Source organism: Coffea arabica, chromosome 3e, assembly GCF_036785885.1.
Source record: "Coffea arabica cultivar ET-39 chromosome 3e, Coffea Arabica ET-39 HiFi, whole genome shotgun sequence".
Lineage (NCBI taxonomy): Eukaryota > Viridiplantae > Streptophyta > Magnoliopsida > Gentianales > Rubiaceae > Coffea > Coffea arabica.
In genome coordinates, this window is record NC_092315.1 from 45530487 (window position 1) to 45544680 (window position 14194).

Sequence of the window (14194 nt, forward strand, 5' to 3'; positions counted from 1 at the left end):
CATGAAATTAGTCCTTCAAGTAAAATCTATGTGCCAATTAAGGACTTGTGGTACCACGCCAAACATGTCATTTATTCGAATAGATCGATGGTGGTCCATTCAGGGGCTTTTTAGGTAGTTCATGCGAGGATCATCTTAATGCTTCAATACAAAATAAAAGCATGATTAAAAGGTAGAAATTAGGGAAACATATGAGAGAGAGAAGAATGAAACCAAATTAGGGCTTTTTCTGCCGTCTAAAATCTTCATCAGTAGACATCAATCAGATGACGGAAAATGATCTGAATGACAAAGAATCACTATGGACAGAACAATTGGGTGAGTAAAAGAATGTGAAGGGCAAAATTAGTCAAATGGCAGTGAGAAATTGTAGTAAGTCAAGTCACTTATACTTTTACTTGAAGTGAATTGTTGTGATGATTTGGTTAAATAATTTGCTAATTCTTTACTTATTGTGAATCGATTTTTCATTTTATACACTCTGACCATGTTATGGGTGGGAAAGATCAGGGGTTTGGGTGGTTGAATGTGGTCCTTTTGTTGGTAAAATTGCATTATATTGTTGCTTTTATACTACTAGGAATAGGGATAGAAAAATGGTTGAGCATGTGGACAATAATTAATAATTTTTTTGTCTTTTTTTGAAAAAAGATAGAAGCAGGACACAGATTGGATATTATGCTGAAAATATTTCAAGATAGGGTATATTTTGGACCCCAGAAGAAAAGTATGTAAGAGGTAGTGTGGAATCTTTTGAGAGCGTTCTTACTACTCGGGTTAGATTGAACAGTCTCTCTTCCTTCTGTACTTTGTTCGGATGTGAAGGCAATATGAAATTGTATTATAGAGTAGGTGGAAAGGATGTGTTTAAACTTCGCAAAATAGATAGCGAAGATGATGTTGCGGATATGGCTACCATAGGGATCTGATGTTGAATTATATTTGGTACAAGAATTCCATATTAGATTCTTGGAAAGTAAATTAGGCAGCTGTAATGTTGATACTGTGAGGACCCGTAAATTTTCTTTATTTCAGAATATTTTATTTTATTTTCTCGCATGTATTTTCTTCATTATACTATATTATATTGATTTTCCAGAGATTTTTATAAGTGAATATAGGTTTTAAATCATTTTCATAGTATAAGTTAGTTCATGATAAGTTTGAAGTGTGTTGTAGACGTGGGACCCGCTAGTGCGCTAAGTGCGATAAATTTTTGGCAATTAATTGCAGTTTTGTATTAAGTGATATTATTTTACAAGGTGCTAGGAGACAATTAGATGTTAACTAGATAGCTTAACCATTGGAAGATAAGAGGATTAGATCAAACCCTAATAGGGCCAAGTGTCATGAAACCAATGGAGGGTGGACTTTGACCACTATTCATCACCTTTACTAAATACCCAAAATTGATCAAAATCATCTTCATTCTTCTTGTGTCTTGGCCGAATTCTTGAGGAGAAAAAACAAGAAGAAAGCCTTCAACTCCAACTCTATTTTCTTGCTCAATCTTGAGGTTCAACCAACCAAATCACAAACTACTCCATAAAAGTTGTTTGCTAAGAAGGATTAAAGCTTGTAGTGGAGTGATTTTGGGAGGAAAGATACTAAGTTACTATCTTTCAAGTGTTTCTAAGGTATCTTGCCAAGTAATCTCTTTTTACTCCTAATACTAGCTTCTTTGTGGTTCAAGGTTGCAAAATATGTAGCTTTATGCGAATATTTCATGATTTGAAGTAGTTTCATGGTAAATTTCAGTTTTATATTGAAAAATTCTGCTCACTTGTGAAGCTTAAGGGTTGATCATGATTTATTAGCTTTGATATATGGAAAAGCTTGTGTCTAGGTGCTAGTTAACTTTGCCTAAAGAAATTCCAGCTTTGATGTGTAAATTTCAGCTTTAGGGTTTTAATTTGACCATGATTGGGGGTAGTTTTGGAGCTACCAATTGGTTGTATCTTAAGGGTGTTTCATAGACTATGATTTGTATGTGCAATGGTGATTGTTTGTTATGAAATTTGGTGGTTGATGGTAGCATGGTAAAGTATGGAAATCTAGGGGAAGTGCTGCTGAAATTTTCGCAGGACCCTTGAGCAGTCTTGGGGAATCTGTTATATCTTGATGTAGAAAAATCGGAATTGAGTTCCGTTTATTGCGTTTTAAACTAGATTCATAGGGCTATAAACCGTGTAAATTTCAGACCCTGTTTCTGTTTGTGTAATTTATGGTGATTTTTCAAAATTGACTGAAATATTGTACCTGTTCTGTCTTTCACTGGATAAAGCAGCAATTTGAGGCTTGAATTTGACTGACTTGCGTTCTGAATCTTACAATGGTGTTTTCTGGAAAGTTGTAGCTCGTTGAATGTATTTTCCAACGGTATAAATTTTATCAATTTTGAACTTAAGTAGCTTGAGATATGATTTTTCATATAGAGTTGTGCAAAACTGAAAAATCTTGTTTTCCTAGAATTGTCCTTACTCTCATTTTCCCACCTCAAATTGGGATTAGTAAATCGTTGTAGGTATGGTTTTAGGTTGAAGTGAAGGGTCTTGGGGTCACTCTTGTCCCTAGGATCAACTATTACTTTGCTACTCAAAAGTTACCTTTTATTTTTTTGCATTTGTAGTTTATTTGCATAGGCATACGACTTGTAGCCGAGCTCCTGTGCATTCCGATTACTAGGTTTTGGATGTGGAAATCTCAATTGTTTTACCTTGGTTCTTTTAGGGTTTCTTGGCGATTAAAGCCTCTTTGGGTGAAAACTTTTGAAGCATCTGTACTTAAACTGATGAGTGTACTATTTCCCTGGATTATTGCTAAACTGGTTATCTGTACTTGTACCTTGTTACTTGAATGCCTGTTTATTTTGTACGAGACGAGGGTGTACTTTAAGAAGAAAAACAAGAAGGCCAAACACAAACTTAAAAGCATACTCAAGAAGAAAAGAAAAAACAGCAGGTCTCTGGGTTTACAAATACTTCTAACTTTCTTTCAGTGCTTTTGGATGGGTTAGGATGGAGATTTTGTTGTGGCTTTCCTTTTTTTTGGCCCAAAGACTAATAGTATTTCAAACCTTTGGGTTATTAATCAAAAGATTAACAAATCCTGGTACGAAAAATGTTTCTCTCTTTTGAATAAAGGGAATTGTAAAAATTTAGGGAAATATTGGAGCTTACCGATCAAGATGATTTCTATGTCTCATGCATTTCGTAGTTTCAAATCCAGACTAATTCTAACAAGGGAAAAAAATCAGTTAGAATCATATAATTAAAAATAGAAAAGAGTAGAAAGGGAAAAGGGGAGGGGAAGACCAACTAAAAAACAACAAAAAGGAACAAAGGAACAAAGAAAAGAATACAAAAATGGAAAGGAGAGCAGCTTTGGAGTGGAATGAGGTGAAAAGAAGACGAGAAACCCTCGAACAAAACTCTTGGCACATGAGAAACGCATGAGTGACGATCACATTTTGACCAATGGTAGCACGCTACATCAGCAATTGAAATCAATTGGAAACACTTGCATTCCCAATAGACTAGATATGTTAATGATTAATGATTTCTGCTTTGTGGTCATGCAATGTTGAATCAGTTTACTGTACCATGTGAACTTCTTATCTTTCCTTAGCCCCCGCAACTTTGTCCTATTTGAGTGCCAACTAATGTTTGGGGTATGTAATGATGCAATAAGAAGGATAAGAATTTGGTGGGATGATCAATTAACGTTTTATGACATAGCGAGTAACACTTCCATCCAAATAGACAAGGAAATCTGGTAAATGCGCTGTGTACACTCCGACATCTTACAAACATCAATAAATTTCCAAGCCATTCTCATTCTGAGTTTTAACAAGAATTACACTTATTTTCTGGTTTTATTGTATGTTTGGGTACAACAATCAAGTTTTGCAGTTACATCTGACAAGACCAAGCAAACTTCAAGAAAAGTTATAAAATTATAGAGGATCTAATTTACGATGTGTCATAGGTATGCCAACGGATGGGTTGGACTAACCTATCTTTGCATACGGTCGGAGTAAAGGATGATTGGATGGACACAGAAGATTATAGCTTTTATTGCAACTGTAGCTTTTGCATTCGTTGTTAAAGCTAATGTTGTCCTGTTTGTTGGAGGTAAAGCTGCTGAGAGTCCACAAATGACAGGCGAGTTCTAACAAACAGCTGAAGAAACTTCTGGACATTATCCTTCGCTGTGCATGTTCCCTTGCTCCAAATCATGGTATTGACCCCAGAAGCTTGATTTGATTAATCCTACTTGTGAGAAGGGAACACAATGGCAAAGCCTATAGCTCTGATTTACTGACACCATGAATTATTGTCTCAAGTTAAATCAGCTTGGCCACTCAATTTTCAGTTTTCTTCCCAAAGTTCGACTAGAAAAACCATAGTTATTAAACCCGGCTCAAAAGGGAACTGACGAAAGAGGTGGGTGAATGAGTTACTGATTCAACCAGTGAGTGAGTGGTTCAACCGGTGGGTCACTAAATATATTTAAATATTATATTTCATAATTTTTGATATAGTTAAAACTATAATAAATTATGTCATAGTAAATGCTGAATTTGTCTAATTTATTATAGAATCATTAATTCTTATAAAAATTAATAAAACCTAAATTCAATTAGTAATCTATCAAATTTCAAGTATAAAATTTTATTGAAGTGTAATTATCTAGTTTATTTATGAATTTTAGGTGCAAAAGATTATTAGACATGAATTGTGTGTAATTATTATGATAGTTATTAAACGATATTAGAATGAATTGTGTGATATGTTATGTTTTATATTCATTTCATAATTTATAGAGTTTGGGGAGTAATAAAATTTATTAAAAGATTCCAAATAAATTTTATTTTTAAAAAAATAAAATAAGGATAAAAGTCTAATAGATAATATAAAAAAGACTAAGCAATCAATAAATGAGTTGTTGCTGTAGTGGTAATTGCATTTGCATATATACAAGAAGTTAGGGTTCAAATCATCACATCTAAAAATTTTTAACATGTAAACTGGGTTCCCTATAAAAACGAATGGTTCACCGGATTGACCGATTAAACCGTCAATCCGTTAAAAAGTCAACGATTCACTTGTAGGAATGTTTGAATCAACAATTCGGCCTGGTTCAATGACCAGTTCACCGACTTGACCAGTCGAACCACCAGATCAAGTTGGGTTTAATAACTATGAGAAAAACTCCAAGTCTATCGCTAGCTACATGTGCTCGACGTACATAAATAATCTAACAAGAAACTAATTCAGGAATTGGGCTTAGACATGCTTCCTGAGGCTGTAGAGCTTAGCCCAAGATTTAACTGATTCAACCATTAGTTAAAACTTAAAAGAAAATACTGTTCTGTTCCCGATTTGATAAGTTTGCTGAATCGGAAATCTACAAGAGATGTGAATGGACACCCTCGCTTGCCGCAATGTTTCTTTTTCTTGGTTTTTTGCCCTTTTTTTTCTGCTAGTAATTAATTCTCGTTCTTTTTCACTCCCTCATTTTCAGTAAACTTTGATCAATTTAATTGATTCCTACCCCCTATTGCGTATATGCTTGTACCAAGTATGTCTTTCCTAATAATTATTCTTTTGTATTAACATTTGTTCCGATGTTTTTTTCCTTTGAAGGTAAATGCACTGGTGACTAAGTAGCTTACAAGAGAAGTACAAGATATAAGGTGCCTTGCTTCCATTTAGAAAAACATGCAACCTATCTAGTTTACAAGTCTGCTACTACGATTATGCTTGCATCTCCTTTCTACTGATGCAGCGCCAGCACTATTTGGATACATATGAGAAGTTGGATTTTCCTTCCCCTCTACTAATTCTTTGATTACTCTCACCAGCGAGCATTTCAATCCATAAACCATGAAAATTCATTTGCCTTCTTGGAAAATCTAGTCTCAACCTCCTCCTTAATAAGAGCTTCTGCGTAGAACTTATGATGCCAGTGCGGTACAACCTGGGGAGAACCATTACTGCTATACCTATCAATTTCGCCAAGCCATCAACAGTTGGCTTGAATGTACTAAGAGGAGGTGAAGACCGCCAGATCACAATTTCTCTATGTTTTGCATCCTGAAGAAAAATGGACAAGGCTAATCTGCCAGATCATAAACGAGACAAGCAATAGGCAATCTGATGGAGCAAATTGAGAACATGACAATGGCACACCATTGATGAAAATAAACCGTTGGTCTACCATGGAGCCGTGCTTGGTCAATGGTAAATGAACAACGAAACTCGATAGCATAAATCAGGCAGCCTAACATGGTAAAAGGAAGGTTGATATTCGCCTGGTTTTATATGCACATTTAATAGCATCCCAGCAAATTCTGCTGGAAATGACACCCACCACCTCCCTCTTTGCTGTCAATGCAGCATAGTACAATCGCCATCAGCTCAATGTCAAACTAGATCCTGCACTACTAGAAGAGGGAAAAAATCGCAAATATGTGTAAATCATGATGCTGGAAGACAAGAAATGGTCATTTGTTTCTTCAGCCCAAAAGAATTGACATTTTGACACCTGCACAATTCCAGAAGATATAGTTCGTGATACCTATGAAAACAACATGTTACACTTTTCAGATGTGAGTCTTTTAGCCGATGAAACTTGTTTTCTCAGACAGAAGAATCTAAGTTGGTCAAGTGGTTAGGGACTCCCCCCGCTATTATGTTGAGGGTTCAAATTTTGGACCCAACAATTGGGAGTGGGAAGGGTGTGGAGAGAGGTGGGAAGTTAAAAAAAATGGTTTGGCCTGGAAAAATAACATTATCTTACTTTTTACCACTAGCATTGCAGTTGCCTTGACGTGTATTATGGTCTGCAGTCTGCACTCACTAAAGAAAGGGTCAAAACCGAAAAAACAAAATAATCATAATCATAATAAGATTATAAGAATTAGAAACTTCATTTTGTTTATTCTTTGTTTTATAAGAGAACCTCCTCAGTTGAATTCTATTTTACCTCCGTCCTTAGCTAACTTGGAGCAGAGAAAAGCGCTGAAATCAGCTCAAATGATGTGAATAATCGTTCAGAAAAATGGAATAACTGATTGTTGATTCACTAAAAGAGGAAAAGTGTAAGTTTTAAGTTCTACAAAAGTGTCAGTATCGGTATCAAATGAGGAAGATGAACTGAGGTGACTGTTTCACAAGATGGATACTACTGTACTACTTACACCTGTTATGCCTTTTACAAGTTATTTGGTTGGAGAGATGAGATTCAGTTAGCAGTTCCTTCTCCCCATGAAATATTGGTAATCCAGCTTTTCATGTTTTTGTCATAAAAGTATATTCGTTTTTCAAACAGAGAAAGAAAAGCAGATCCCAACAGGCAACATATTGGAACACAGATCCTAATGTGTGTGAATGACATATGAAAAAACTTCACATAATGCTCACTTGATACCAAAGCCACAGGAAACATAAGATAAATCAGCACATCTTATAAAAAGCACTAGTGTGAATTGTGGCTCTGAAATTGAAACTCAAAAAAAAAAAAGGGACAAGGGAAGTCTTTCGCAACTCACAAAACTCACCAAGTCAAGGAGTACATCCAAGTTGGAGAACTCTTTCATTTTACAGCTAGAATGAAAATGGTCACTCTTAGTTGCTATTTTCCGACAATCAGTTTTGCTCTTGCATGTCCCGCCTCAATTCGGAATTGCTCTCCCAATCCAAAATGAGCCATCAGTATCCAAACAAAAGTAATGAGCTCACCACCTTTACTGAGCTGCTGAGCATGAGCATTTGCTCGGCAGTGACTGGCAGCATAGGACAGCAGTTCCACCCACACTTTACTCATTATCTCCCACCTTTTATTATCATTCAACTTTTTCAAATCTTTTGCAAGCCTGCAGGCATCGAACAATACTGATTTGCTTCTATCTCCCTTCACCTCAATGGCTTTAACAAGAGCATTTACTTTATCTAGCATTTCACATGCATTTCTTTTTCGATTTACTGAACTTGATTCTCTTCCAGGTAATCCATTTTGGGCAATGCAGCAGGTGATCAATTTTCTGCAAATTCCCAAGCCTGGGGTTCTTATAATTAGTTCTGATTTCCACCTGCTGAAGAACTTCTTAGCTTCTTCACATGTGTCCCGAAATCGAATTTGTCCAATGCCAGCAACTGCAGACATCAAATTAGGCCTCATAACCAAAAGATACAACATGTAATCAGATATAAGCTTACAATAATTGCGATTGGAATTGCCATCATCAGGACTCATGCAATAGCATAGCTCAGTGGCAATATGCCACAGCAACAGGCTCTCATCAAATTCAACTTCGTCACCTACACTTGATGAAATGGTGGGATATGGGTAGTGACTGGTGTAATCCAACAGTGCCCAATCACCTCTTGCTGAGTATATCTCTTTAGCAACATTTGTGGTTTTTGCTTTGGTAGCTTTAACCTTGAGCTCATTAAAGATGAAATCCTTTAAGTCCTCTGGAATGACAATGTCTTCCTTGTAGTACATTTCATCAAGAACATCCTTGATTCCAACGGTTTCAGCTGCAATATCTAACCATCTCCAACGTTGATTCATGCAAAAGTTTATCAAGTTACATTGCCAAATGGTATTAGACCACCTTTTGGAACATGACAGCTTTTCACGGACTGCATATACAATTGATTTTACTGTGAGATTCTTAAGCTTGACTATGGTCCAGTCTGAGAAAATGAGCTTAGTAAAAGCCGCAAAATCCAAGAGAACAGCACCCGAAAGCAAAATGTAGGTAGTAGCAACATCAAAATGGTTAATATTGGGTTTATGATGTGATGCAAATCTCTCAAAACAAAGCACTATAAGTATAGAGCAGATCAATCGAAGACAGTAACCTTTTTTACTGTGTACCACAGCCATCTTAGTGTAGAGAGTATCATATATGAAATTGAGCTCCACCTCCATTACTCTGAAAGCATCAAATGCAGACCTTTGGAAGAAAAATTTTCTGCTCTTACTGCGCTCATGTAAGCTAAACATATGGTCAACAATCAGGCCCCTAAAAGTGGTAAAAAATTCATACCCATTTTGCACAATATCTATATCACTGATGTCTTCAGGACTCAAATTTTCTTCCTCTGGATTTGCAGAAGTCTGAGTGCCTCTCTCATGTTCCTTCACTATCTCTATCTCAACTGGAACTTGAGCAGCTTCCTTAGATGTGTACTCCTCCATAAGCTGGGCATAGTTTGGTCCAGCATCTGGCGGTGGAAGCATAGAATCTTTAATATTACCCAAACAAGCTAAATATAGAGCCCGTGTTCGCTCAGCATATTTAATAGTTCCAGCGAAAATCAAGAGTATTGTGGGGACTTCGAATACGTTACGCAAGGATTGTGAAAAAACATAAGCAACAGCAGCAAGCTGAATGATAAGCCCAAGCAGATGCCTAATCCACAACTCATTGTCTTCAAGCGAGAAGGCGGTAATATTATCAGGGCCTCCAAGATGTAGCAATAGAAATGGAGCCCAAAATGCTGCAAGGTCTTGATTTACTGCAAATTTCTCAGGACAATTATTACTTTGACCGTTGGAGATGAGCCCAACAGCAAAAGCAGCAAACCAATCAGCAAGCAGATAAAATAACCAGATTGTAGCGGTCACTATCATGTTTCCTGTTCTTTTACGTGATGTTGCACAGCATATTAGCACCACTTGGAAGAAGAGACTGATGAGAACAGCAGCACGAAGATTCCACTCATCCCATAGCCTCTTTACTCTGTCTGGAATGGGGAAGGCCATGCAATTTTTGGTTCTTTCCTCTCCTTTCCTCTCTTTATTCACGACAGCAATCCACCTATAAAGAAGAGAAACTGGACAGGAAGCAAGGACAAATTCCAGCATCAAAGACATAGACAATGACACAAGATGGATTAGGCTTTTGTCATATACAAAATTTCTCAAGAACAATAGATGAAAAAAGGTGAAAATCTGCATAAGAACCCCATTTGAGACTTCTAACAGAAACATGGATGCATTGTCTTTAAAATGACGAAATGATTGGCCTAAAGACCTTATTACACAGGGAAATTGTGTCAGTACAAACCAAAAGTTTTCCTACACATCCACAATGAGATTTCTAACACTAGTTTTCTTCAAGCCTTTCTGGACTTTAGTTGTCTGTTATGATCCAAAACCTTCAATCATGTAGAAGCATCTGTAAATACTTCAAAACGGACCAATTCCATTTTGAAGGTCTGGGGTAAACGGAAGTGGTTAAGATCCAAATTCAGGATCCTCTAAAGGATTGTTGAGTTTTAGAGGCTTCTATAAGCTAGTGTGAGGTCAAAACAAGTCTATCAAAATGTACATGGCGACCTTCCATTCGTGCAACCATTTTCAAATATATATATATATATATATATATATATCATCTGACAATTCAGCAACACCAAGGTTTAAAGGTATATGTGTAATTCTTTCTGCTCTCTAGTTGGTATCCTCAAGAAAGAAAGGGAGGGGGGGGGGGGGGCGGGGGAACTTGCATAAGAAAGTACAAAAATTGCATTCTATGGCCATGCTTGGATTGCTTGTTTCCGTCGGAAAATATTATCATTTTCCGTTATCACATTTCCCTATCATCTTTTTTCCTCACATATATCAAATCGCTACAGTAATTTTTTCATGAAAAATGACGGAAAATGCAATCCAAACACAACCTATATTTCTGAACAAGCTGTCAGTAAATGTCAAATGCTAGCAACAATCAGGAGAAATAGGAAACATGATTGACATAGGATTGAACATCATTACCTGACTGAGTTCTACTCTCTTTGTTGTTCTTCTGTAGTTCTACTTCTGTGTGCCTTCAGTTTGTCATTTACGTTACAAGAAAAAGTAATAGTGGTTTCTGTAAGAGCAATACGATTGAATTTTGCTGTAAGAGTGGTTTGTCCTTTTGAATTTTGTACCTCAAATCATATCATATTTTCACTATAATAAGGTTTGAGTTGCCTGCGTAATTTAGAGCAACTTCAGGCGCATTTTCGTGAGAGCGGTTATGCTGTAAATTTCAACAAATCCAGTGGCGTTTCATAAGTTGTCGTCTGGGTTTGACCTCCTTCTTCAAATCAAACCCTAGCAGCCTTTCCCTGACCACTGTCTAGCTGCCGCCATGTCCTTCTCTCTCCTTCTCTCTCCAATATCCACGGCCGTAGGCCTGAACCCCCAAAAAAAAAAAAAAAAATTTCCTTTTTCACTCACCACCCCCCAAGCACCAAACAAATGTCTAGAATTGAAAAATAAGTCAACCTAATCCGTATTTAAATCGAGTTTCATTTGGTAAGAGTTCGTTTAATTTTAATTTGTAAATTAAGCAATTCAAAATTGAACACCGTTTTATATTCGATAACATTTAAATTGAATTAAAAAAATTTTATTCAATCTCAATTCCGCTAATAAATCATTCAAATTTTAACAAAATTTCAAACTCGTTAAAACAATCAAACAATTTAAACATAAGAGTATTCAATTTGATTAGACTCATTTGCACCCTCTACAAATGTCTTTCCTCTCCCTTCACTTCTCCTCCCTTCCTTTTTGTGGCTTTGGTGTTTGTCCAAGAACTAGGCCCCCTCCATCTCCCTCTTTGTACAAAATTTTCATTCCTCCTACATCCCCCCACCTTTCCCTTCTCTATTTTGGATTCTGGACTTGGAGTCAAGCACACTATGTGATTGCTATATTGACATGAATTGCTGCTACTTGTGCCGCTCTCGACTTTCCTTCCACATTGAGGTCCGATTTTTTGTTCATTCGTGCCAGACATGGGAACAATTAGGAGTGCAAATGCACCAAGACAAGTCGAGTTTTGGTTTAATCGAATCAAGTCTCAACCTAGATTTATGAAGTTCGAACTCGAGTTCGATGAGCTTAAAATGTAAAACTCAAACATGAACTTGACTTAAATTCAAGTGGACCTCGAACTCGAGCTCGATTTTAAAAAATTTATAAAAATAAGTATTTTATTTTTAAAAAATAAATAAAATAATAATTTTTCTTAACAAATAATAAAATATTATGAATATATATATATAAATTTATTATTAAAATAAAAAATAATATATATATATATATATATATATATATATATATATAATCGAGCTCGAATCGACTCGCGAACTAGCGAATTTCGTATTTTTGAACTAGAATTCGAGCTCAAGTTTGACTTGATCAACTTGAACTTGGCTCGAGCTCGGACTCAATCCACTCACAATCCGCTTGCAAGTGGCTCGATTCATTTGCCACCCTAGGAACAATAATAGTGAGTAGCAAATCAAATTAATACCCAATATCCCTATCAAACGCATCTTCAGCTTATCACGATATACTATTCTTCATTACTAACCACGAATTCTTGCACTTGTGCATTCTCCTCCCTACAATTATCGTACTTGCTGGCAAAGCATGAATACCCAATCCAAGTAATAACTACAATGCAACTCAAAATCATTATTAAACTATAACCACTCATATAAACAAAGCAAGCTACAGAGAATTTTCTTTTTGCGTAAAATTAGCCAGCCATACTTATTTTTTGGATTAGCATGATCAATGAGGGATTCCAAATCTCCAAAACGAGTCAACTGATAATAATTGTGAATAGCTAGATCATGAACAGTTACAGCTTGCTGAATAAAAGTGTGCTTTGTTAGTGTTATTTCATATGGTCTAGAGCCAATTTGAAAGCAATCCTGCATCATCACAGGACGAATAATTGCATTCTCAGCGCAATGTGTCGAATGCAATTGAAGATGCTCAGCAATGCCACTGGCATTGGGTAAATAAAACAACAGCTAGAATCGTATCCCCTTGCAACTGAAATACCCAATAAATGTGTTTAACAAATCACAATAAAGTTTGCTACTGATAAGCAAAACACAGACTCAGGGCATCCTCGTGCGAGGCTGAAAAAACTAGTTTGATAAATAAAAATGTACACTTGAATGCAATTTTAAGTTTCTTAAACTGAAATCCTACTTGATTACCTAATTCAGCACTTAAACTTACTTAATGTATTCAGATCTTTAACATGTTTAGGCATATTTGATAATGAGAAATAGGGCATTTTAATTAATTAAATGGGTTTGAATTGTGTAGGATTTCATTTAATGCAGAATAAGCTCAAATATTATGATTTCAGTATTTACGATTCAATAACTTAACGGATTCAAATTTCAGATTTCAAACTTCAAATTTGAGATTTTAATTTTATCAAACGCATCTTAAATAAATGAACCTGAAAATATTTTTAAAAAAAGCAGGTTTGGCTAAATAGTTTACACCTTATGTCCACCACAAAAGACACGTACAGCTAAATGCTTATTACTAGTACATGTTGTGATTGAGAAGCTCAAGCGGCAGGCCTTTAATTACATTTAAATAAACGGAAGATCCTTTTCACTTGACAACTTGCAGCATTTATTGGGTGGTAGTAACTTATTTGTACCATTAATCATTATTGGGAAAATGACCTATTTCATCCCTTGTATTTCACAAAAATATTCTTTTCATCCCTCACTTTTAAAACGAAGCAATTTGGTCCCTGATATTTAAAAATTAAACTTATTACATCCCTGAACCTAATTGTCAATTTGAATCAAACCATCCAATAACCCAGTAATAAATTTCGGAGATAGAATTGATATATCATATTCACATGACATTTATTGAACCAAAAAAAATAAAAAGTATAACATAAAAGGTCATTCTTTGTCTTGGAATAATAGGATTTCTTTTTTTGGATAAATCTTTTCATGTACCGTTACTATATACGCTTGTGAGTCAACATGTATATCATAAATACAAAATTTGGTGTTTAAATTTAAATTGAAATGATATGGCAGGTACATAAACCCATCAGTGTATACAATGACAATGTAGGAAAGATTAATTCTTCTTTTTTATGTTATAATTTTTTATTTTTTATTTTTGGTTTCATTAAATTTCACGTGAATATCAAGTTGAGTTAGTCAAATGATCTACCAATTATACCCTCAAAATTTGTAATTAGGTTGATAGATGGTTTGATTCATATTAAAAATTGGGTTCAGGGATGTAATAACTTCAGTTTTTAAATGTCAAGGATGAAATTGTTTCGTTTTAAAAGTGAGGGACGAAAAGAATAATTTTGTGAAATGTGAGGGATGAAACCGGT

General features: G+C 35.6%; 1 protein-coding gene across 1 annotated transcript; it reads right to left on the reverse strand.

Annotated features, from left to right (window-relative positions):
- Nucleotides 1-7638: 7638 nt before the first annotated feature.
- LOC113737786 (uncharacterized) lies at nt 7639-9891 on the reverse strand. Its single transcript, XM_027264962.2, has one exon. The coding sequence runs from the start codon at nt 9889-9891 to the stop codon at nt 7639-7641; it is 2253 nt and encodes a 750-aa protein (XP_027120763.2).
- Nucleotides 9892-14194: the final 4303 nt, after the last annotated feature.

What these genes read in the sequence shown, in the direction of transcription:
- LOC113737786 (XM_027264962.2), bottom strand. Translation starts at nt 9,891, where the DNA reads ATGTCTTTGATGCTGGAATTTGTCCTTGCTTCCTGTCCAGTTTCTCTT.